The sequence below is a fragment of the Salvia hispanica genome, chromosome 1 (assembly GCF_029641045.1).
Source record: "Salvia hispanica isolate PSC_SH4W2 chromosome 1, Shi_PSC_v1, whole genome shotgun sequence".
NCBI lineage: Eukaryota > Viridiplantae > Streptophyta > Magnoliopsida > Lamiales > Lamiaceae > Salvia > Salvia hispanica.
The window spans coordinates 26,678,200-26,698,639 of NC_142692.1; the positions used below are offsets into that span (position 1 = coordinate 26,678,200).

At 37.0% G+C, this 20,440-nt stretch overlaps 3 protein-coding genes and 1 pseudogene across 5 annotated transcripts; 2 read left to right on the forward strand and 2 right to left on the reverse strand.

The window, feature by feature from the left end:
* Positions 1 to 640: 640 nt before the first annotated feature.
* Positions 641 to 2,265, forward strand: LOC125224234 (E3 ubiquitin-protein ligase ATL6 pseudogene; annotated as a pseudogene).
* A 3,672-nt stretch (positions 2,266 to 5,937) lies between these two features.
* Positions 5,938 to 8,705, forward strand: LOC125218064 (uncharacterized). Of its 3 annotated transcripts, none has more exons than XM_089062546.1 (4): positions 5,938 to 6,176; positions 7,147 to 7,264; positions 7,345 to 7,573; positions 8,414 to 8,705. In XM_089062546.1, exons 1-4 carry the CDS (start codon positions 6,025 to 6,027, stop codon positions 8,536 to 8,538), a joined length of 624 nt encoding a protein of 207 aa, XP_088918672.1. In that variant the 5' UTR covers positions 5,938 to 6,024; the 3' UTR covers positions 8,539 to 8,705. The 3 variants fall into 3 exon arrangements, with proteins under 3 accessions (XP_088918672.1, XP_088918671.1, XP_047975618.1); XM_089062545.1 differs by lacking the exon at positions 8,414 to 8,705 and adding an exon at positions 7,906 to 8,278 and having other exon boundaries at positions 5,943 to 6,176; XM_048119661.2 differs by having other exon boundaries at positions 5,949 to 6,176; positions 8,317 to 8,517.
* A 202-nt stretch (positions 8,706 to 8,907) lies between these two features.
* Positions 8,908 to 13,308, reverse strand: LOC125185546 (aspartic proteinase nepenthesin-1-like). Its single transcript, XM_048082095.2, has 12 exons — positions 12,931 to 13,308; positions 12,715 to 12,835; positions 11,502 to 11,929; positions 11,240 to 11,396; positions 11,075 to 11,157; positions 10,877 to 10,973; positions 10,697 to 10,769; positions 10,418 to 10,624; positions 10,204 to 10,328; positions 9,929 to 10,030; positions 9,740 to 9,837; positions 8,908 to 9,391 (listed from the first exon to the last, which is right to left on the reverse strand). The coding sequence occupies exons 1-12, from the start codon at positions 13,194 to 13,196 to the stop codon at positions 9,211 to 9,213; spliced, it is 1,938 nt and encodes a 645-aa protein (XP_047938052.1). The 5' UTR covers positions 13,197 to 13,308; the 3' UTR covers positions 8,908 to 9,210.
* Positions 13,309 to 16,596: 3,288 nt separating this feature from the next.
* On the reverse strand, positions 16,597 to 20,045 carry LOC125217505 (aspartic proteinase nepenthesin-1-like). The gene is made up of 12 exons (XM_048119022.2): positions 19,807 to 20,045; positions 19,627 to 19,735; positions 18,625 to 19,052; positions 18,390 to 18,546; positions 18,234 to 18,316; positions 18,067 to 18,154; positions 17,879 to 17,951; positions 17,609 to 17,806; positions 17,411 to 17,535; positions 17,179 to 17,280; positions 16,997 to 17,100; positions 16,597 to 16,901 (listed from the first exon to the last, which is right to left on the reverse strand). The coding sequence occupies exons 1-12, from the start codon at positions 20,043 to 20,045 to the stop codon at positions 16,811 to 16,813; spliced, it is 1,797 nt and encodes a 598-aa protein (XP_047974979.2). The 3' UTR covers positions 16,597 to 16,810.
* Positions 20,046 to 20,440: the final 395 nt, after the last annotated feature.

The following is a 20,440-nucleotide window of genomic DNA, read 5'->3' on the forward strand; positions in this document are numbered from 1 at the left end:
CTTAAAAGGAAATGTGATACTATTATGGGACGGAGGGAGTACTTGATAGACAAATTTAATCTTCTCAATAATTAATTCAACTAAGATTTTATTAGATTTATTGTTATTTTCTAATCAATTACTTATCTTTAGAGTTTGCCGAGATATCATATTTCAATATTTTATAGGGCAAATGACTATACAATACCTATAATAAAAGTTGAAACTGATGAAGTCGACCCTAGGTCGCACAATGGCTCCGATCCCAAGTCAATTTAAATTTTAGACCAGGCTATCATAAATAGCATAATACTTTATATAATTATGAAAAAGGAAAATATTAGTACGACATAGATATTATATCAAAACTCCTTTTAAATTATGAGATCATTAACTAGTACTCCATATATGAGGATGTTCGCAGCAAGAGAAGCACAAAGTGTTGACCAGTAAGTCAGGAAAATAAAATAAAAAAAGTGGTGGTCAAGTGTGAATAGTATGAAGGGGAAATGGCATTGGAAGGTTCCAATATAGACTAAAGTCTAAAAGGATGTAAAAATCATAAAGACTGAACAACAATTCCAATTAATAAGATTATATCTTTATTGAATTAAATCATTATTATAACCAAAAAGTAACTCTAGAATATATTCATCAGCAATCATTCACATCACCAAAATGGTGCAGTATATATGTATGTCCACACTTATCTAGCTACAAAAACTTTGTAACACAATGAAATCCACCCACAGCCATGGCACCATCTCCCTCCTCTTCTTCTTCTTCCTCGTTCTCTCCCTTTCGCCGGCGGCAGCCCAACCAAGCCCCAACAATCCAGACAACATGTACGCGCGCTTCAGCCCCTCCATGGCCGTCATCATCGCCGTCCTCGTGGCCGCCCTCTTCTTCATGGGCTTCTTCTCCATCTACATCCGCCACTGCTACGACGCCTCCGCCGGCTCCAACGCCCTCCGGCGCGGCAGCCTCTCCCTCCACGCCCGCCGCACCGCCGCCCGCGGCCTCGACGCCTCGGCCATCGACGCCCTCCCGACCTTCTCCTACTCCGAGGTGAAGGACCACAAGATCGGCAAGGGCGCGCTCGAGTGCGCCGTCTGCCTCAACGAGTTCCAAGACCACGAAACGCTGCGTTTGCTCCCCAAATGCGACCACGTCTTCCACCCCGACTGCATCGACGCCTGGCTCGCCTCCCACACCACCTGCCCCGTCTGCCGGGCCAATCTCGCCCAGCAGACCGATTCCGACCCGGTCCAACCGGAGGAGACCGATCCTCCTCCGCTTGAGGCAGACCAATCCAGAGACAACGAGATTGTAATCCAAGTGGACGAAGATGATCATCCGCAGCCGTTAGAGCGAAACCTGAGTTTCGAAACACCGAATCGGCCGGCAAGGTCGTGGTCGATTCGGAGGCCGAAGATGCTCGGGTTTGGAAAGTTCCGGTCGCACTCGACCGGGCACTCGCTGGTCCAACCGGGTGAGAATCTGGACCGGTTTACACTGAGGTTGCCCGAGGGAGTGCGGAAGGAGGTGATGGACCGGGCAATGCTGAACCGGACTAGAAGCCTGGCGGCGGGGCTACAAAGGGAAGGTAGTTCGAGGAAAGGATACCGGAGCGGGGGAGAAGAGGGGAGCAGCCGGGCCGGGCGGTTCTATAAGCGGCTCGAGCTGCCCGGCCGGGGGGCCAATTCGGACCGGTGGGTGTTTTTCACGAGAGGGATATCGTTCCGATCGCCGAGGGTGGTGGCGGACAGCGGCGAAGGGTCCAGCTCAAAGAGGAGCGGCGGGAAGACGCCGGTGAAGATGCCGTCGTTCAAGTGCTTGGAACCAAAGACGAACGGAGATGAAAACCGGCCGTTTTCGGAGCCGCCGCCGGTTTAAAGGGAATTAGTTAGTCAAAATTGGCGGAAAAGGTGTATTATGGGGAGGCAAGTTGGCAGAGAGGACTAGGTTCGGTGGGTCCCGCAAGGGTAGAAAAAAGTCTAATTGGAATCGGATTCTTGATTAACTGTGCTTTTCATTATTTTGTTTGATTTTTTTCGTCCACACGCTGCACATGTATTTATTTTTCTTTTTTAATTGCCTATAGCTGTTTGTTGTTCATTGATTTTGGTAGTAGTAGTACAGTATATCATTTTTGTGAAATCTTGAGGATGAGAATTGAGATGAGGAAGTCGATGCTGTAAATTTTTTATGACTTCGTTTGTTCAAATCTTATCGAAATGTAATGTGCCGTTTGGAGAATAAAAACAGTACTATTGTATTAGTGGATTTTATAGGGTCTTCAGAGCTAAGATTCTAAAGCAATTTCTGGGTCGTTACTATTTTAATTTTAACGCGCCGGAGGAGATACGTGGCTAGTTATATTACAATAGTATACAAGAAATGGCTCACCTAACTTTGAAAATCAATACTCCATTTTCTTTCCATTACATGGAGTAATTGTGATAGTCAATTGTATGAATTTTAAAATTATTGAAGTATGGAGCAAGAAAAAGGGATGGTTAAAGTATTTTTTTTTATTCTTTTGTTGATGTTTATAAATTAGTTGGAGTATTGATAATGAAGAATAAGATATTTATATTTAAAGACAAAATCTTTATCAAAAATGTATTTAAGACAATATTATTTTCAATATACTGTAGATATTACAATAAAAGCTAATGCAAATGTTAAAACATTAAATATTTAAAAATTATATAAACCAAAGTTTACCAGTTAGTATTAATAAACATCACTAGTACATGAGGTCTTTAGAAGATCAGTCCGGTCACAAAATTACACTACTAAGTTTCGAGGTTATTGCCATTGGTGAGGATCCATAAGTTAATTAGTTACCCTGGAGTAGGGTAATTTCGTTACTCAAAAATCATAGCTTTAAATTACCAATATTTTAGGCCAAATATTCAAAGCATGTGTATATATAGTAACACAACATTTACGATTAGTTATTACAAAAATAAAACATCAGAAGTTCAATGTGAAGTCAAATTAATTAATTATAAAATTTTGGTTTGAAAAAAACTTTTTTGTTTTTCAGGGCTTTCACATTGCAAAGTTGCCACTAAAAATACTGAAAATTATGCACAAGGAAAATTCGTTACGCCAGCGTTAATCATTGTCATACTGTAGAAATTAAATAAAATAAATTTCCTTCAAAGGAAAAATAGAAGAAATTTTCACAATAGTTAATTGTTAGGTGAAGTCATTAATTTTATTTGGTCAGACATTAATAAGTCGTTAGTGTTTAATTGAGTGGCTTGACATTGCGTTGCCCATAATCCAAAGTCAAATCATTATGCGTTTCGATCGGTTGTTTGGAAATGTATCACCTCTCCTTATCATAAATGGGAACGCAAGATTTCAAAAATATTTACTACAGTGACTCGAAAACGAGTTGCATCCATATTATCATGCTTTCTTTCTTCAAATTTTTATCCTACTTTTCTTATTTGTCAATTCTTTTCTTGTCACTAACTTAAAATGTCTTCTTTTCTTATAATCGTGTGACTCTTGTCACCACATGGAATCTTTTATCAAAATGTCAGTACAAATTAAAAACTGTGGAATTTCAAAGATTAAAACACAATTGATAGAATTGCTGGAAATTGAGGTTAATTTGAATCCATAGTAGTACTATATAATTATTCTATAGTCAAAAGTCAAAAGTCAAAGTCAAAATCTTTGAAATTACTTCAGCAACCGAATACTCCATTCATTTTCGAATGAAATAAGTCGTGTATTACACCAATAGAATATCAATGCGGCAGCCTCGACCTCAACCTCAACGGCGACGAAGGTAATCAAGTTTCCTTCCTTGAGTTGGACCAAATTCCATTGCCAAGGGATATTGAGGTTTCCTAGTAGTATTTACTAATGATTCCTAATAATATCATGATGCCATCTTCCTCAACAGTTTTGTTAGCTACGTCTTTCACTTCTGTTTCGCTAACATGGACAACATTCGTCAAATTGTAGCCCATTAAGAGATTGCTTGAGAGTTGAGACTAAAATAGTGTCAAGAAGAATATGCACAATTTATAGGCTTGCACACCTAAAAGGCTCAAAACTGCAGCCAATAACTTTTATCCATGTATATATTGCTAGTTACTCTCACAATTCGAACTATATACTCCCACTCCTATAAAATTGTTTCACTTTCCTTTTTAATTTGTCTCACAAAATATGTTACATTTCTATTTTTAGAAAAAATTCTCTCATATTAATATAAAACTACTTATTTTTTTTCCTCTAATTAATACTCATAACAAAACTCTCTCGTGTCATCCCACAAATATGACATTTTTTATGAGATGGAGGAAGTACTATAGTGCCACATTAATTATCACTAAACTATAATCTCTACGTTGTTGCATTAATTAAAAGTTTTTCTTAGGAAATATATCTATTATTTGAGAGAGTTTTTCTTTTCGTATAAAAGAGGGAATCACGTGACTTGCAGACGCGTCTTTTAAGAGACACACGAAAACATATTGCGTCCTTTGAAAGATACATATGGGAAATGCGTCGTTAGAGAAACAAAAGTATTAAGTTGCGCAAGCGGTTGGAGGCACGATTTATTGTCTTCAATCACGCACACCCAACAGTGATATTGTGATATATTTCCTCACCCATCATAAGCGAGACTAGGCCTGCCAAATTGGGTATACCCGCGGGTATCCGATCTTAAAATTTTAGACCCAATCCCGAATTTCTCAAAATCTAATACTCGATCCGAAAATAATTTCGGGTATTCAGTCCCAAAAAATCAAGATACCCGATACTCGATCCATAAATGATTTCGGGTACTCAGATACTCGACTCAGGTATCCAGTCCCGATTTTGAATTTTTATTTTATGTTTTTAAGAAGTTAACTACAAACTTTTAGAAATACAAACGTGTAACTCGAATTTGATACAAACTTAAAGTAGTTCGAATTTAAGAGAAAAAAACTACTAGAAATTTTAAGAAATGAAACAAATTACTCCCTCCGTCCCACTTTAGGAGTCCCGATTTACCATTTTTTGGTGTCCCACTTTAGGAGTCCCGGTTGGAATATTCCATAAATGGTATTAGGCCCCACATTCCACTAACTTTTTTCAACTCACACTTTATTATAAAACTAATATAAAAAGGTAGGACCCACATTCCACTATCTTTTTTCACCAACTTTCCTTTATATTTTTTAATACTCGTGTCGAACTCAACCGGGACTCTTAAAGTGGGACGGATGGAGTATAAGTTATAACATCCATCATTCATCCATTATAAACATCATAATTGTTAATCCTAAATCTGACTTAAGAGTGAAGGATTATGAGAGTATATTTAATTATTTAATTTATTAAATATTAGAATAAATTTGTAATTTACAAATTTTTAAATAATAGAATAAATTTATAAATTAATAGATTATAATTTATAAATTTATTAAATTTATTACCGCCGACATAAAGCTGGATTTGGAAGAGGGCTTTCGTAGAGTTGCGAGATAAACGCCCAAAACTCCCTCTTCCGATCATCGATGACCTAACCCATGCAATTCCATCTCCGTATGGATTCAATGCCTCTTCCTCTCCTAACATTATCAACAAATTAGCTTGAAGAAGCTATGATAGTCAAGGGCGCTAATAAATAAAGAGTTTAATTGGGTCAAAATCGGGTTAACGCACGTTGATTGTTACTATTTAATGGCTCCATCCATTTTGGACTAAGTCCAATCCGAGTTGAAATATGTGGGATGCAATAATTCAAAACGCAATGTGTACTACCAAAATTGTAAAATGATACTACCAATGTTGGCCTATTACTTAATAATTTTTGCAAGGAAAAATTATGAGTGTTTATCTATTAAATGGGATATTCCCAAGTGACTTATTAGTAATTTTTGCAAAGAAAAAACCAACAAATATTCCATTATTTGGAGGGGAAAAATTCAAGAAAAACAGGATTTAAGGTTCCAAAATAGAACATATGTTCACATTTTATAATTGAAGCCTAAGCTCGATTTTTCGATCTCCGAAGACACAATGGTGAGAGAAGTATCGGAAAGCTGTGTGGAGAGTTTGCTTGCGGAGATAGTGCTATCGTATTGCTCAGGCTTCTACGCCAACAAGCCCGAGCTCGCAGCGCGGAGGATCGAGGCCATCGGCTTTCAGGTCGGTCACCAATTAAGTGAAAGGTTGGTTAATATACTTTCTGGATTCGATTCTCAGATTCCACAAATGTGATTAATTGATGTCGATTTCGATTTCTAGTCGCTCTTGATAATGTCTCCTACTAAGATATGACCCTAGTTTATAATTTCAATGCGTCATTCATGTGAAATTTGCTTAAACATATCGAAATAGTTTGGTATACAATTGAGCCTAATCAAGTTTTGAATTGTATGAGTAAATTTAGTATCAATCTTTGTTGTTAGATGAAGTTCCAATGCACGGCATGGTCATGCATATATGGAAATGAGGAATATATTCGGATTGGAAATTCTGCTTGTTGTGACAATATTGTTCGAATTATTTAATTGACTTGAACACCATCTTAACCTTGTTTACGATATTTCATCCTTGTACATCGATGTTAATTAGTGGCCATATATCCCTTATAGTATTGTCTGATGAGTAATTATGTTTGAATGTCATTTGTCTTATACAAGATGAATACCAAACAAGGATTTCTAATAAGGGAAGGATGTGAAATAATGAAATTGAAAGATTGAAGTTGGATTGTGATTTCATGGCTATTAAGCCCAAGATGCATAGGGTGGAGGAGATTGTACCAGATTTGTGACACATGACTGTTCCGCAGCATCTGAACATTGCAATAGGATTGATGTTGATGTATAGAGAGGAAATGTTGGAGGTTTAACAGATATAGGGAAATGACTCGAGCATTTTCCACAACATATGATTTTTTCTTGCCTGTCATGCATCTTACTACTTGAGGTTGAAAAGCTAATTCTACATGATAATTTATTACTACTTCACAAGCTGTATATTATTCATTAATTACCTTTATCCCATTATGCATTTCTGTGGTAGCGTTCTTTTCAGTACAAACAAAATTCTTTTTGAGAAATAACCTTTTTTACCTGAAGCAGAATGTTTATCACTTCATATATTTCGTCCTTGCTTGTCATGTATCCCTCTCAGGTACACAATGGATCGACCAAGGTTCACCGATAACCTAGATGCCATCAAGTTTATCTGCAAGGACTTTTGGTCCGAACTCTTCAAGAAACAGATAGATAACTTAAAGACAAATCATAGAGTAGGCACCAGAATTTGAACATAGCTTCATATCACTTCAATTCAAAATGTTATGACTTCCAACCATAATTTTCCTTGCAGGGTACTTTTGTATTGCAAGATAATCGATTTCGATGGCTAGCACATATGTCTGTTGACCCATCAGTTCAAGCATCTGGCAATATTCAAGATCCTTCAGCAATGGCAGAAAACAAATCAGCTCAGGCTACTGGAATGCACCTCTACTTTCCTTGTGGAATCATCAGAGGAGCACTTTCAAACTTGGGAATCGAATGTGCAGTTTCTGCAGATATATCCAACCTCCCAGCATGTGAGCTTATTTCCTTAATTACATTCAACTTGGAGCTATATATAGAGGGGATAAGTTAATAATTAATTGAATGTTCATACGTAAATGATGAAGTGTGCACATCTTTTCCTTTACTTATCAATAATTTTGCACCACATTCCAAAAGAGTCATGAAAGGTTTTGTGTTTCACTCTTCCTTAACGCGATGCACATTGTCAATCCCTTACACTGTGTGATGCACTGTCAGCCCTTTGTCTAGCCTTTATAATCCTAATGTTGTTGCTTGGTTGAGGCAAAATCTCTTTTCATCTATATCCTTGCAGAATGCCGACCATGCTTCACTTCTTGTGCAGAGTATTATTTTCTAATCAGAACACGATAAACATTTTGAATTGCATGATGTCCAAGATAGATCCAGGACTACTAAGTCCAAAGTTACATCCGATTTATTCCTCCTCCATAGTTCTTGATCAATCCTCATCTAGCAAGTCATTTATCGTAAGTGCAATCTGTTTTGCCTTGTGGTCGTTTCCTTCTTTTCTTTCTTGCAGTTCTTTTGAAGAATCACACTTTAACTGGTCATAACTAACATAGTTACGTCCCTGATCTCCCGGACTACTGTTGCACTTGCCCTTTGAGAAAGCTAAACTGTATTCTTTTTTCATTTTACCAACTTATAAATGAGAGATTTTATTTCTGAGGCCAAACCAAGTCATGCATGGCATTTCTACCATTTTTAATATCTACGTGTTCTCTTCGTGCAGGTTCCTTTGTTATCAGAATAAAGGCATGATAGTCCATTGAAATGGTGCCGGAGTTGCTGGCTGATGCTTGTGTTGAAACTTCTTTTCTTTCTTGCAGTTGTAAATCGTACTTGTACACCACCTACTCTATCTTTCTGTTACTCATGCATGACTGAAGCTGTCTTATTTACGCAATTGTTATCAGAAAAATGGTTATTTCAATCTGCCGTGCCTTCTTTCTAGACTTCGGTTTTGTAAAGACTATTGCTTTGAATTGTTAGACAGAGATGCGTAATAATCTCAGGCGAAGTTCCATGCTACTGTACTACAAGCTTTCATGGCACACTTGTTTGCGTTTCTTTGTATTTGTCCTGAACATAATATGAGAATTGATGTGAATTCTGATTCTAGTAGAGAACTTATATTTCTTCGTCTCACTTATGTATCTTGATTTGTGTCTGATCGTATCAAAAATAAAGATAATCATGTTTTGAGTGATTTTGAATTAGAATGCTATGTGCTTGGAATCAGAAGGCTCAGTTACTCACTCATCTTGAGCTTCGAAGCTGTTCTAAGGAACTCGACATTTAATCAAAACACATGCACAAGAAATGCTTTTCAACATTACTTATTCATTGATGTTATGATCCTGTATAAAAATGTTCATGTGACTACTACACATTCTATATTTATAAAAAAACAAGAATTCACCTTAAAGGCAGAGGTTGCTGAAATGATATTCTGCTATACACAGATGTGGCAACAGAAGGAATTGCATGCTCATCGCAAGGGTTCCGCCGCCTTAAATTTCTAATCTACAATTTCACCTTTAAATGAATCCCATTGCTACCAGAGCAAAACGAATCAGAGGTACAAGTCAGTCACAAGCTGAGTATCAAACCAAAATTCACTTCTCTAGTTCTGCAAAGGCTGGAGTTCCTGCTCTGCTACAACCGTATCAACAGGCTTGTACGGGACTTCGGCCAGGTTCCGGTTCCTCCTCCAGATAAACCACCCCCCAGATGCCAGCATTCCAATTACAATCACTACAGCGAATGCTATGACTAAAGCCAGGTAATGTTGTCGCCACCATGTCCTAAAAACAAGCAAACTCATTAAGTTTTGTGTTATTTATCAGTCTCACATGAATACATGATGAAAACAAGTAGGGAAGAAAATGAATGATATCGCTTAGTATAACTATTTACATAACAGTCCCATCAAAGAATCAGATAGAGTCTAAACTACATGCAATAAATAAACACGAAAGCGCAGATCTGAGTGAATGAAATTATGTTTCAGGACATGAATAGGAAAATGTCATCATCCACCAAATCCAAAAAGAATCCATCCTTCACAATTTATAGAAAAGTCCATCCTCAGAAAAAAGAATCACCATGACTTGCATTAAATGAAAACACAAAAAAAGAATACTTCAATTTACCTCTCAGGTGGCGGCTCCACGCTCCATTCAGACAATTTGTAGCTTCCAAAACTATCAGGGAGATGCAACTGATTTCCACTCAACCTGGATACAATTTTCTAGCAAAAGAATAGAAAAATGTTAATCTAAACAATGCTACCACCTCATAACCAAAATGATGAAAATCTTCTCCAGTACAAATTTTTTTACCATAGCAGTAGCATTAGAGATATAATCATCATAATGTGCAGGCAAAATAGCCCATCTTAATAGTGTCTCATTCCCCCAAGAAGAGAAGTTTGTCAGTTTGACCTGTGTTAGCACCCATCACATACGTAAGTCCCAATGTAAATGTAGCTGGGTTCAAACAGAAAGGATACAGCAGTACCACAAAAATCCATTTACAAAAAGAAATTAGAAAAGCAAACTCAAGAATAGTAGTCCATATTAAATTCTTAACAAATCAGCAATGTGAATTGATCTACCTGAGAAGGCTTAACATCTAAATCCTTTGCAATGAACTGAGCGAGTTCTGCGATGTGAGGCTTCAGCTCTGTGTAGTTGATGGTCAACAGCATGGAGAATTTTATCAGGCCAATCTTAACTTCCCCTGTGCATTAAGGATACCAACAGTTAAGTTATAAACCATTCTGATTTGGCACTCATAAACATAGAAGCAACAATAGTAACATATCAAACCAGGAGCTTGGGGTTGAGGGGGTCCAGTTGGCGCAAGATTAGGAGATATGCCTGTGGTTGAGTTCACCTCATCTGTGTCTGAAGGAAGAGGTGGCGAGGCAGGCGACAAGTGGAGTCTCTCCCATAACTCGGAGCAATTGGTTTTCCAGAAACCAACTTTTTCATGTTCACGGTCATATGTTACAAGTGTATTTCTGACAATTATACCTGCCACAAAAAGAGGTTATATATACATCCTTCAATTGTACAGTTAAGACCACATGATAAACCAGACAGCACCTCCCAAAAGAGTGGTCGACTCCTTTCCATTCTGAAATATCCCGAGACAGTACGCACCATGTGCCTTTGAGTGCTGTATGTTAGAACAAGGGTTAGCGACCAGATAGTTATGTTATGCTATTGATTGTGCATCACATTACCAAACGATGTGGGGAAAGATAACGTGAAGAAAGGACTTACCCTGAAGAGATAATTTTCGGGGGCCAACAACAGCTTCTGTCCATTGCTAAACACCATTTCAGCAGATGGGAAGGCTTTTGAAAGTTGTGCAGGATCACTGGAGCAATATCAAAATTTAAAATCACTGGGTACACAAACATAAGTAATAGGAAACATATACTACTATTCTAGCCAATTCTATGATGAGAATCATATTACCTTCCAGCACCTGCGAAGCAGATATCATTGTAGTTAGGGTCAGGACCTTGTATTCTTTTGAGGGACTGGGTTTCCTTTAAAATCTACATGCAAAAATGGGAGCTTAGCCAAGAAACAATCTGTCAAGACTTCCAAAAGTAGTATAATCTACAAAATGTATATTACAGCGGCTTTAAAGGCTTCAAATGCTGCTTGCGGAAGATAAGCATAGGTTGTGCCACTATCCAGAACAGTTCCATGTTTGCCATCAAAAACCTTGGGATTCAGGGGCAGCTTTTTCCCAGCAATGTGAATCTCATTCAGCTCGATATTGTAATATGGACTGTTGCCATCCCGAAACTAGAGTAAATGTGTGAGATGTATCAAGTGTACTTGTTAGGATAGAGCCTAACACTCAGTTGTAATACCTCAAAGTCTTTAAACATACCTGCGAACAGGGTCTGAATGGGTAAAAGCCATCTCCTTGGGGGAGGAAATTCCTCCAAGAACCATTGAACCACCACCGACATCCATTCCACCATAGCACAACGAAAATGAATCACTGATTACACCTTTCTCAACAAGCTGATCCACGATACTAAGATCTCCACGACCTAAACCCATTATCCCATCAGCATGTTGGCTGTAAAGATCCCCTGTTTCCATATTCTCACATCCAAAAGTAGCTCGTTGCGGTTGTAGATCACTTTGATTGCCAAATGAAATTATGTCGACTCCCAAGACACCACTGCTAGAACTCATTTCAGCATAATTCCTTTCGTAAATACATTGTTCTCTATTACTATCACAACTGCAATCAATGTTGCACTTTAGAGGTTCATAGGTGCTCGATGATTCTGGCTTGAACCTTGGATCCTATTAAATGAAAGAGAACTCAATAAAATTGGGTAAAACAATGTAAATGTGCAATGTAGATTACTTGTGTTTAAGCAAGTGTAATAAGTACTGCCAGCACTATAAGTGGCAAACATGCAGTGATCCAAAAATTGTATGGATCCTAGTAAGAGCACCATTGAATCATAAAGTAATAAATGAGAAGAGAGGAAAATAGTCTCCAATGAACTGAAAAATACAAGAAAAAGTGCAATGAATAAAGTTGAAAACAATCTATATTTCACTATAATATTTTTACCCTTCCTAAAAGAACTTGGCTACTCCTCTGAGCATAAACCAGTAAACCACATGGTGAGAACTACGTATCCTTTCCCTCTCTCCATTTAGTCTGATTTGATGGGAGAATAATCCAATCCATCAGGTGAACCCCAAGGGCTATGATAGTAACAAATTAATGTTGCTCTCTAAGTGTTTTTGAACCGATGCAAGCTGAAATCATGACAAAGGAAAAACAGAATACCGTTCTGACCTTAATCTCCTAGACTGCAAGTTGACACCAGTATATAATTTACCAGCTATAAAGACCATCTAAAGTTTTGATTGGTATAAATTAATAACATGTGATTCAGTTCAACACTTTGTTCTTGATTGCTAAATCAGTAAAAAAAAAAAATTACCAGATCCATTTCCCCCAATACAATCGATTTTTTTTTTCTAAAATTAATAAGAGAAGCGCTTCAATCTAGCAAACCAAAAGGCAATTTTCAACGCAAATTAGAGAGAAATGGAGGAAGGGGAGAGCGAACCTGATGCTTTCCACACTGTTTACAAGTCGAGCAAGGAACATAAGTAACAGTACTGCCAGTGTCAACTATGAGGGCAAACTGCTGCGGCGGCGTTCCGATCCACAGCCGAGTCGTGTAATACCTGCACAAACAAATAATAATTAGGTATAGAAGATCAGATCTCGCATCACGACAGAAAATGTCGAATTAAAAGAGAAAAGAAGACGCAGAGCAGACCCGTTGAGGAGGAGATCGTCGTGGAGAGACATGCGAGCATTGGGGATGGTGCGCGCGTGGAGACGGCGGCGGGTGAAATAGTCCTCGTTGATGCGGTTGCTGTTGCGCTGCTTGAAAAACAGGGGCAAGATCATGGCGTTGCCTCTACTACTCGTGTTATTTACGAATCTAATCGAATGGTAATTCGGATAATTTGATGGAGATATAGCCGCGGCGGAGACGGCCGTTGTGAAGAAGAGGATGGCGAGAGTCAGTACCCTAGCCATTATGTGAGGCTGGAGCGGGGCCACCGTTGACTGGTCGCGCTGCAGCGGTGATCTGCCGGCGGGAAGAGAGAGAGAGAGAGATTCCGATGTAATGTGTTTGAGTTAATACGGAAGAGATTTTATAGCTGACTTTGTCAATACACTCTATATCTATACTAGCCAAATAAAGTTTACAGATTAGGCTAAATCACTAACATATAATTATTCACTAACATACAATTAATCAATTATGATGGAAATTAATATCTTATGAATTTAAATTCTTAAAATTTAATAATTTAAGGATTTAAAACAACTAAATTAAATAAGATAAAACAAGTTGCGAGAAATTATGTAGTAAATTCAATAATTTACTCCGTATTATATAACCAATCATGACCCAAGTTCTATTAAGGGGATCATTATTTTAGTCTATATCTTCTCTCCAATAATTTAAACTGTGGATTACAAACTACAACCAACGTTTCTGTCTAATTATTACACAATTCCAAAAGGATCTAAAGATTGAGCTTCCAAAGAAAATTACTTTAAATTCATGAATTTTCGGACAAGTTACACATACCACGACATTTGCAGAACAAGGCGCCTCGAGCTACGTACATTGCTATGACCTTGTTGTAACAAACTACATTGGATGTGTAGTTTGTGATACAAAATATATGGTCAATGTAGAATCTGTACGTGACAGTTTCGAAAAATGATCATTACTTCATGTACAGAACTCCGATTAAGGCGTCCAAGATATTTATACGAAGGTCATTAGAAGATGAAAAGAATGGCGATTTTTAGAACTCATTTTTACCCCTAATTTCCTTAAAAAATCAACAAAGATGTCAAAACAGCCAATTAATAGAATCATATCCACTCAAAGGCAAACTAAATCTAGCCGCTAAATACACGATTAACCCAAGTATATTACCCATCCGACCAAACATTAATTTTCGATGGAAATTTATACTATGTGGCCTGCCGAAAATCTAGCCGTTAAATGATGTCATTTGTGTATGTCTCAATTGAAGTAGAAATCGTTTTAGGGCAAACATTTTGCTCATAATTCATATTCAACCAAAGGAAATGGAGTAATCAATGAAGGTAAATTCTTCATAGACTTTAATTTTTGGCATTTGATTTCTGCATTTTATTTTCTACTTATGCATTTGAGTTGTTTGTCTATTTCCAAGCAGAGGATTCAATTTTGACTTTAACATTTGATTTATGGTTTCGATTGGTCTTGAGTTCGATTTTGATGGTGTGCGTGCGCTTTGGAGGTTCTACATTAGATTGATAGTTAATATTCAGGTTGTGTATTCATTTTTTTAATGGCATTTGATTCCTTGACAAGTTTAAAATTAGGGAAAAACCGACCCACTTTTTTTTTGCTTTTAAATCTAGTCCTACTAATTTCAATGTATCTAACAAATTCTGATTATGTGAATTACAGTATAAGTAATGATTAATGTACATAAATTGTAAATATATAATTGAGATTTCTTAAGCATTTGTATTTTATACTATTTAAAATCGACTAATGAAGATTGATTATTTTAAAATAAAATAATGTATAGAGACTTATATATTTAACCTTTTTCGTTTCAATTGAAATTCTTCTTCCAGTTAAACTATTTTCTTTTCTAATGTTTATTCAACTTTGTAAAAAGTGTGATCCATTGCTAACTTTTTTAAGTTGTTAACTCTGTTAACTCATCAATAAAGTGCATTAAAAATGTCAACACGATGACATTAAAATATCAACTAAGTTTGTATTGACATTTTAATGCGATCGTATTGACATTTTTAATACACTGCGTTGATGAGTTAACAATTTAAGAAAAACTTAGCATTATAACACACCCCTAGTAAGTCTAAGTATTTCTGGCATACCTCAAAAGCAAAAAACTTAACTTCCAACTTCAAATAATTAATCTTGAATTGAAAGAAGAATCCGATAAAACGTAGAGGGTGGCGAAATGGGTTATCCGCGGATACCCGCATCCGACAAATCGAGTACCCGTAGCCGATTTTAGCCAAATTTATTATCTCAATACCTGCTCTGCAACATAGCGGGATTACCCGATACCCGTTTTGGTTAACCCGTACCCGACATTGCGGGTACCCTTACCCGATCCGAAATCCTAATAAAAAATTTAAAAATTATAATAGCCGTCAATATTCCCTAATTTACTTATTAATATCGATGGTAAGCTTTGAATAGATTGTGAATAAAAGTGAGGGAACACTTTATGGCTAGGTTTGGTGAGTATTCAATTGAATGTTCGTTGAAATGTAAAAATGTTTCAAATGAACTCTTAGATTAAATAAAGTACTTCCACTGTTCCGCCTTAATAGAGGCGTTTCATTTTTTTCCACTCATTTTAGAAATATAATAATATACATACTCTTATCCACATTATTATCTCTTTTACTTTACTTTTTCTTCATTTTAACTATTTATTTTAAAATTTTCAACATGAGTGCATATATAGCTATTACTCCCTTCGTCCCAGATAATTCGTCCCAGTTCATTTTTCACACTCGTTTTGCAAAAATAATAATAAATAGGTAAAGTTGAGAGAAAGTAAAATAAGAGAAACAATAATGTAGATAAGACTATTCTCTACATTATTCTCTCTTTTACTTTACTTTTTCTCCACTTTAACTATTAATTATTATTTTTGCAAAATGAGTGTAAAAAAGGAACTGGGACGAATTATCTGGGACGGAGGGAGTATTATTTAACTATTTACTTTTTTTCTTCATTTTAATTATTTGAAACGCTGCTATTAAATGATGGTATATGGCTAATACAAATAATAATGGGTATTATCGGGATTAACGGGTATACCTGCGTGGGTAGCAGGTATACACACTAGCCGCAAAACTTTAAAACACACTACCCAATCCCGCCCCGTTTCCCGTTATCGTCGGATAACGGGTACGTAACAGGTCGAGATGAGAATTATCCATTATCCGCTCCCATTTTGCCATCCCTAAAACTAAAACGTTTAAATATCAAATCGGGATTTACTTTAAAGTTATTATTGCAAATTCACAAGGCCACCTTTTTGCCCGTCATTCCAAAAGTGAATGGTTTTGATGGCCGTTTTGCCTTAAAAAAAGTGAAAATCTAATAATATTATTATCTTAATTAGGGATCACAAATTTTAATTTTTATAGGGATCACAAACGTAAAATCTTCAATGAACCATTTATGTATATCACTTTCACTCCTTCAAACAAGGTATATACCAAAATTTGTATTCATCAAATATTAACTTTAATATACTTATATTTAATTAATTATATTAAACTGTAATAACAATTTAACAAGAACATATGCACTGTATGAAAATCTCCCTTGTTTCAAGTTTCAACCATAGAAAAAAATATTAGTGGCAGTCGAAAAAGAAAACAAAATCTGAAAATATGTCTAAGCTGACAAGAAAATGAGAAAACTATGGTAAAGCTCTGTCCGATCTTGATGAAAAGTCAAAGAATAGTTTATACATTTTCCCCTTAAAATGACAAAAAAAATCATAACTTAAATCATTTTGGCCACTATATAATACAGTACTTGTTAAAAAATGTGACCACGTAAATTTCTCAGCATCTGATTCTTAAGTTAGCACGTTGGAGGCCGGCAATCCAATTACCACCACTGCAACAAATGCTATGACTAAAGCCAAGTGATGTTGTTGCCACCATGTCCTGAAACAACCAATCATACTCATTTCACAACAAAACTTGATTCTATAATTCTCATGCCTTGCTTGCATTAAAGGAAAACAGATCAAATGATTTACCTCTCAGGTGGCGGCCGCGGCTCCATGCTCCATTCAGACAATTTGTAGCCTCCGAAACTATCAGGGAGATGCATCTGATTTCCACTCAACCTGGATACAATTTTCTAGCAAAACAATACATATGTTAATCTAAATCATAACCAAAATGATGAAAATCTTCTCCAGAACAAACATTTTTTTACCATAGCGGTAGCATTAGAGATATAATCATCAGAATGTGCTGGTAAAATAGCCCATCTTAATAGTGTCCCATTCACCCCAGAAGTGTAGTTCGTCAATTGAACCTGTGATAGCAGTAGCAAACATCTCAAACGTAAGTCGCAATGTGAATGCTACTAGGATACAGCAGTACCACAAAAATCCAATCCAATCAAACTCAGTAGTGGTACTTCATAGCAATTTGTGTTGATCTACCTGAGAAGGCTCAACATCTAAATCCTTTGCAATGAACTGAATGAGTTCTGAGATGTGAGGCTTCAACTCCGTGTAGTTGATGTTCAACAGCATAGAGAATTTTATCAGGCCAATTTTAACTTCCCCTAAGCGTTAAAACATACCAAATGTTAACTTGGCTCTCATAAACAGACTAGAGACAATAGTAACATATCAAACCTGGAGCTTGGGGTTGAGGGGGTCCTGTTGGCGCAATCTTAGTGGTTGAATTCACCTTATCTGCATCTGAAGGAAGAGGTGACGACGAGGCAGGCAATGACTCAAGTCTCTCCCATAGCTCAGAGCAATTGGTTTTCCAGAAACCAACCTTTTCATGTTCTCGGTCATATGTTACGAGTGTATTTTGGAAAATTATAGCTGCCACAAGATGAGATAATTTATGCATCCTTCAATTGTACAATTTAGACCACATGATAAACCAGAAACTACCTCCCAACAGAGTGGTTGACTCCTTTCCATTCGAGAAGATCCCAAGACAGTACGCACCATGCACCTTTGTGTGCTGTATGTTAGAAACAAGAACTAGTGACCATAAGCGAGAACTCTACTCCATTATGTTATTGCTTTTGCATTACATTACTAAGCGATATGGGAATAGAGTGAAGAAAAGGACTTACTCTAAACAGATAATTTTCGGGGGCCAACAACAGCTTCTGTCCATTGCCAAATACCATTTCAGCAGACGGAAAATCTTTTGCAGGATCACTGGAGTAATATCAACATTTAAATCACTGGGTATACAAATATAAGTTGTTAGCCAATTTTATAATGAGAATCATATTACCTTCCAGCACCTGCGAAACAGATATCATTATAGTTAGGGTCAGGACCTTGTATCCTTGTGAGGGATTGGGTTTCTTCGAAAATCTACATGAAACAATGGGAGCTTAACTAAGAAACAATGTCTCTCAAGACTTGCAAAACACAAAATGAATATTACAGCTGCTTCAAAGGCCTCGAATGCTGCTTGTGGAAGATAAGCATAGGTTGTGCCACTATCCAGAACAGTTCCGTATTTGCCATCAAAAACCTTGGGATTTAGGGGCAGCTTTTTCCCAGCAACACGAATCTCATTCAGCTCGATATTGTAGTATGGACTGTTGGCATCCCATAAGTAGAGTCAATGTGTGTGATGTAGTTTTTAGGATAGAGCATATCACATTCTTAAAACGTACCTGCGAACAGGGTCTGAACGTGTAAAAACCATCTCCTTAGGGGAGGAAATCCGTCCAAGAACCATTGAACCACCACCGACATCCATTCCACCATAGCACAAGGAAAACGAATCACTGATTACACCTTTCTTGACAAGCTGATCCATGATACTAAGATCTCCACGTCCTAAACCCATGATTCCATCAGCATGTTGGGTGTAAAGACCGCCTGTTTCCCAATTCTCACATCCAAAAGTAGCACGCTGCGGTTGCAGATCACTTTGATTGCCAAATGAAAATTTGTCTACTCCCAAGACCCCACTGGTAGTGCTCATTTCAGCATATTGCCTTTCATAAGTGCATTGTTGTGTATCACTATCACAGGTGCAATCAGTGTTGCACTTGAGAGGTTTATAGGTTTTTGACGCTTCCGGTTGGAACCTTGGATTCTATTAAAAGAAAGAGAAACAGATCTGAAGTAAAAGAATGGCGTAATGTAGAGTACAGAGCAAATGTAAGCACTATAATAAACAGGCAAACATGCAGTGACCAAAATATAGTATGGAATCTATATGTGGATTATTGGTATGCACTTGAATCATTGAGTAATACTGAATGAGAGAGAGGAAAATAGTGTCCAACACACAAGAAATCAAAACCAACCAGTAAAGATATTTTAGTCATTTTATATTCAAAGTCAGTTTGTCATCTTTCTAAATAGGTTCGTGCCTTTCTGAACTTATGCATAATCGGTATTCTTGAAGATCTGCGGTTAATGGGGATGAAAGTAGAGAACTTGGCAATTGACGATGATTTAATTTTTCAATTTTCAAAGCAACATTTTATACTCCTTTAACTTTAAAAATAATACAGTACGTAATTAAGTGATTGATAAATAAAAGATTGACAAAATTAAGTGATTTTATACTACTACTATTTAGTAGGGCTTAATTATGGTTATAGCGAATTAAAGCAGGCAAAAAATAATGAGCAGATCCAGGCGCAATAAAAAGAGAAAAAGACCTGATGGTTTCCACAGAGTTGGCAAGTGGAGCAAGGAACATAAGTAAGAGAAGTGGCAGTGGCAACTATGAGAGAGAACTGCTGCGGCGGCGTTCCGATCGTGTAATACCTGCATCATATTCATATTCATATTCATATTGAAAATGTAGAGTTAAAAGTAGAAGAAGACGCAAACCCAACCCGTTGAGGAGGAGATCGTCATGAAGAGGCATGCGAGCTTCGAGATGGCGGCGGGAATATAACAAGTCCTTATTTCTGGTGCGCTGCTTGAAAAACAAGGGCAAGATCATGGCGTTGCTGCCTCTACTAGTACTACTCGTCTTATTTACAAACCTAATGGAATGGTAATGCGGAGTGGCGGAGGAGACGGCAGTAAAGGTGAAGCACAGGATGGCCAGAGTCGACTGTACCCAACCCATTATGTCAGGCCGGCCGGAGGAATATTGAGTTTGTACTACTCCTATAAGATATATACATACCACATGTAAATGTAACGTGTGTTGACTTTGTGTATTTAATTTTTCTGTGTGTTTTAACATGCATGGGACGTGTTTTAACATGCATGGGGTTTGCTTTTGCAATAATAGAATTAGGGTAGTATTTATTAAATGTAAATTATTCACCCATTAACATATTAAATCTATCATTATCACATGAACAAAATATCGATAGTCTGGATTATTCTTATCTTATTTTGATTGATTTTGAAGTTTATTTGACTTAATTTCTAGTAATTAAATAGTTTGTTGAGTTCTTAAGTAAAAAAATATTTAAATGGATAAAATGATGAAAAGAAGTGAAAATGGAGTCTGAA

Bases quoted from the DNA above. Each gene is read 5' to 3' on its own strand.
- LOC125218064 (XM_089062546.1), top strand. From the start codon at position 6,025: ATGGTGAGAGAAGTATCGGAAAGCTGTGTGGAGAGTTTGCTTGCGGAG. The intron at 7,265-7,344 runs GTAGGCACCAGA...TTTTCCTTGCAG, and splicing joins ACTTAAAGACAAATCATAGA to GGTACTTTTGTATTGCAAGA. The intron at 7,574-8,413 runs GTGAGCTTATTT...TCTTTCTTGCAG, and splicing joins TATATCCAACCTCCCAGCAT to TTGTAAATCGTACTTGTACA.
- LOC125217505 (XM_048119022.2), bottom strand. From the start codon at position 20,045: ATGGGTTGGGTACAGTCGACTCTGGCCATCCTGTGCTTCACCTTTACT. The intron at 18,547-18,624 runs GTACGTTTTAAG...GGATGCCAACAG, and splicing joins CGTTCAGACCCTGTTCGCAG to TCCATACTACAATATCGAGC. The intron at 17,807-17,878 runs GTAGTTTCTGGT...ATCTTGTGGCAG, and splicing joins GTCAACCACTCTGTTGGGAG to CTATAATTTTCCAAAATACA.
- LOC125185546 (XM_048082095.2), bottom strand. From the start codon at position 13,196: ATGGCTAGGGTACTGACTCTCGCCATCCTCTTCTTCACAACGGCCGTC. The intron at 11,930-12,714 runs GTTCGCTCTCCC...TTCATTTAATAG, and splicing joins AACAGTGTGGAAAGCATCAG to GATCCAAGGTTCAAGCCAGA. The intron at 10,031-10,203 runs GTAGATCAATTC...GTGCTAACACAG, and splicing joins TAGATGTTAAGCCTTCTCAG to GTCAAACTGACAAACTTCTC.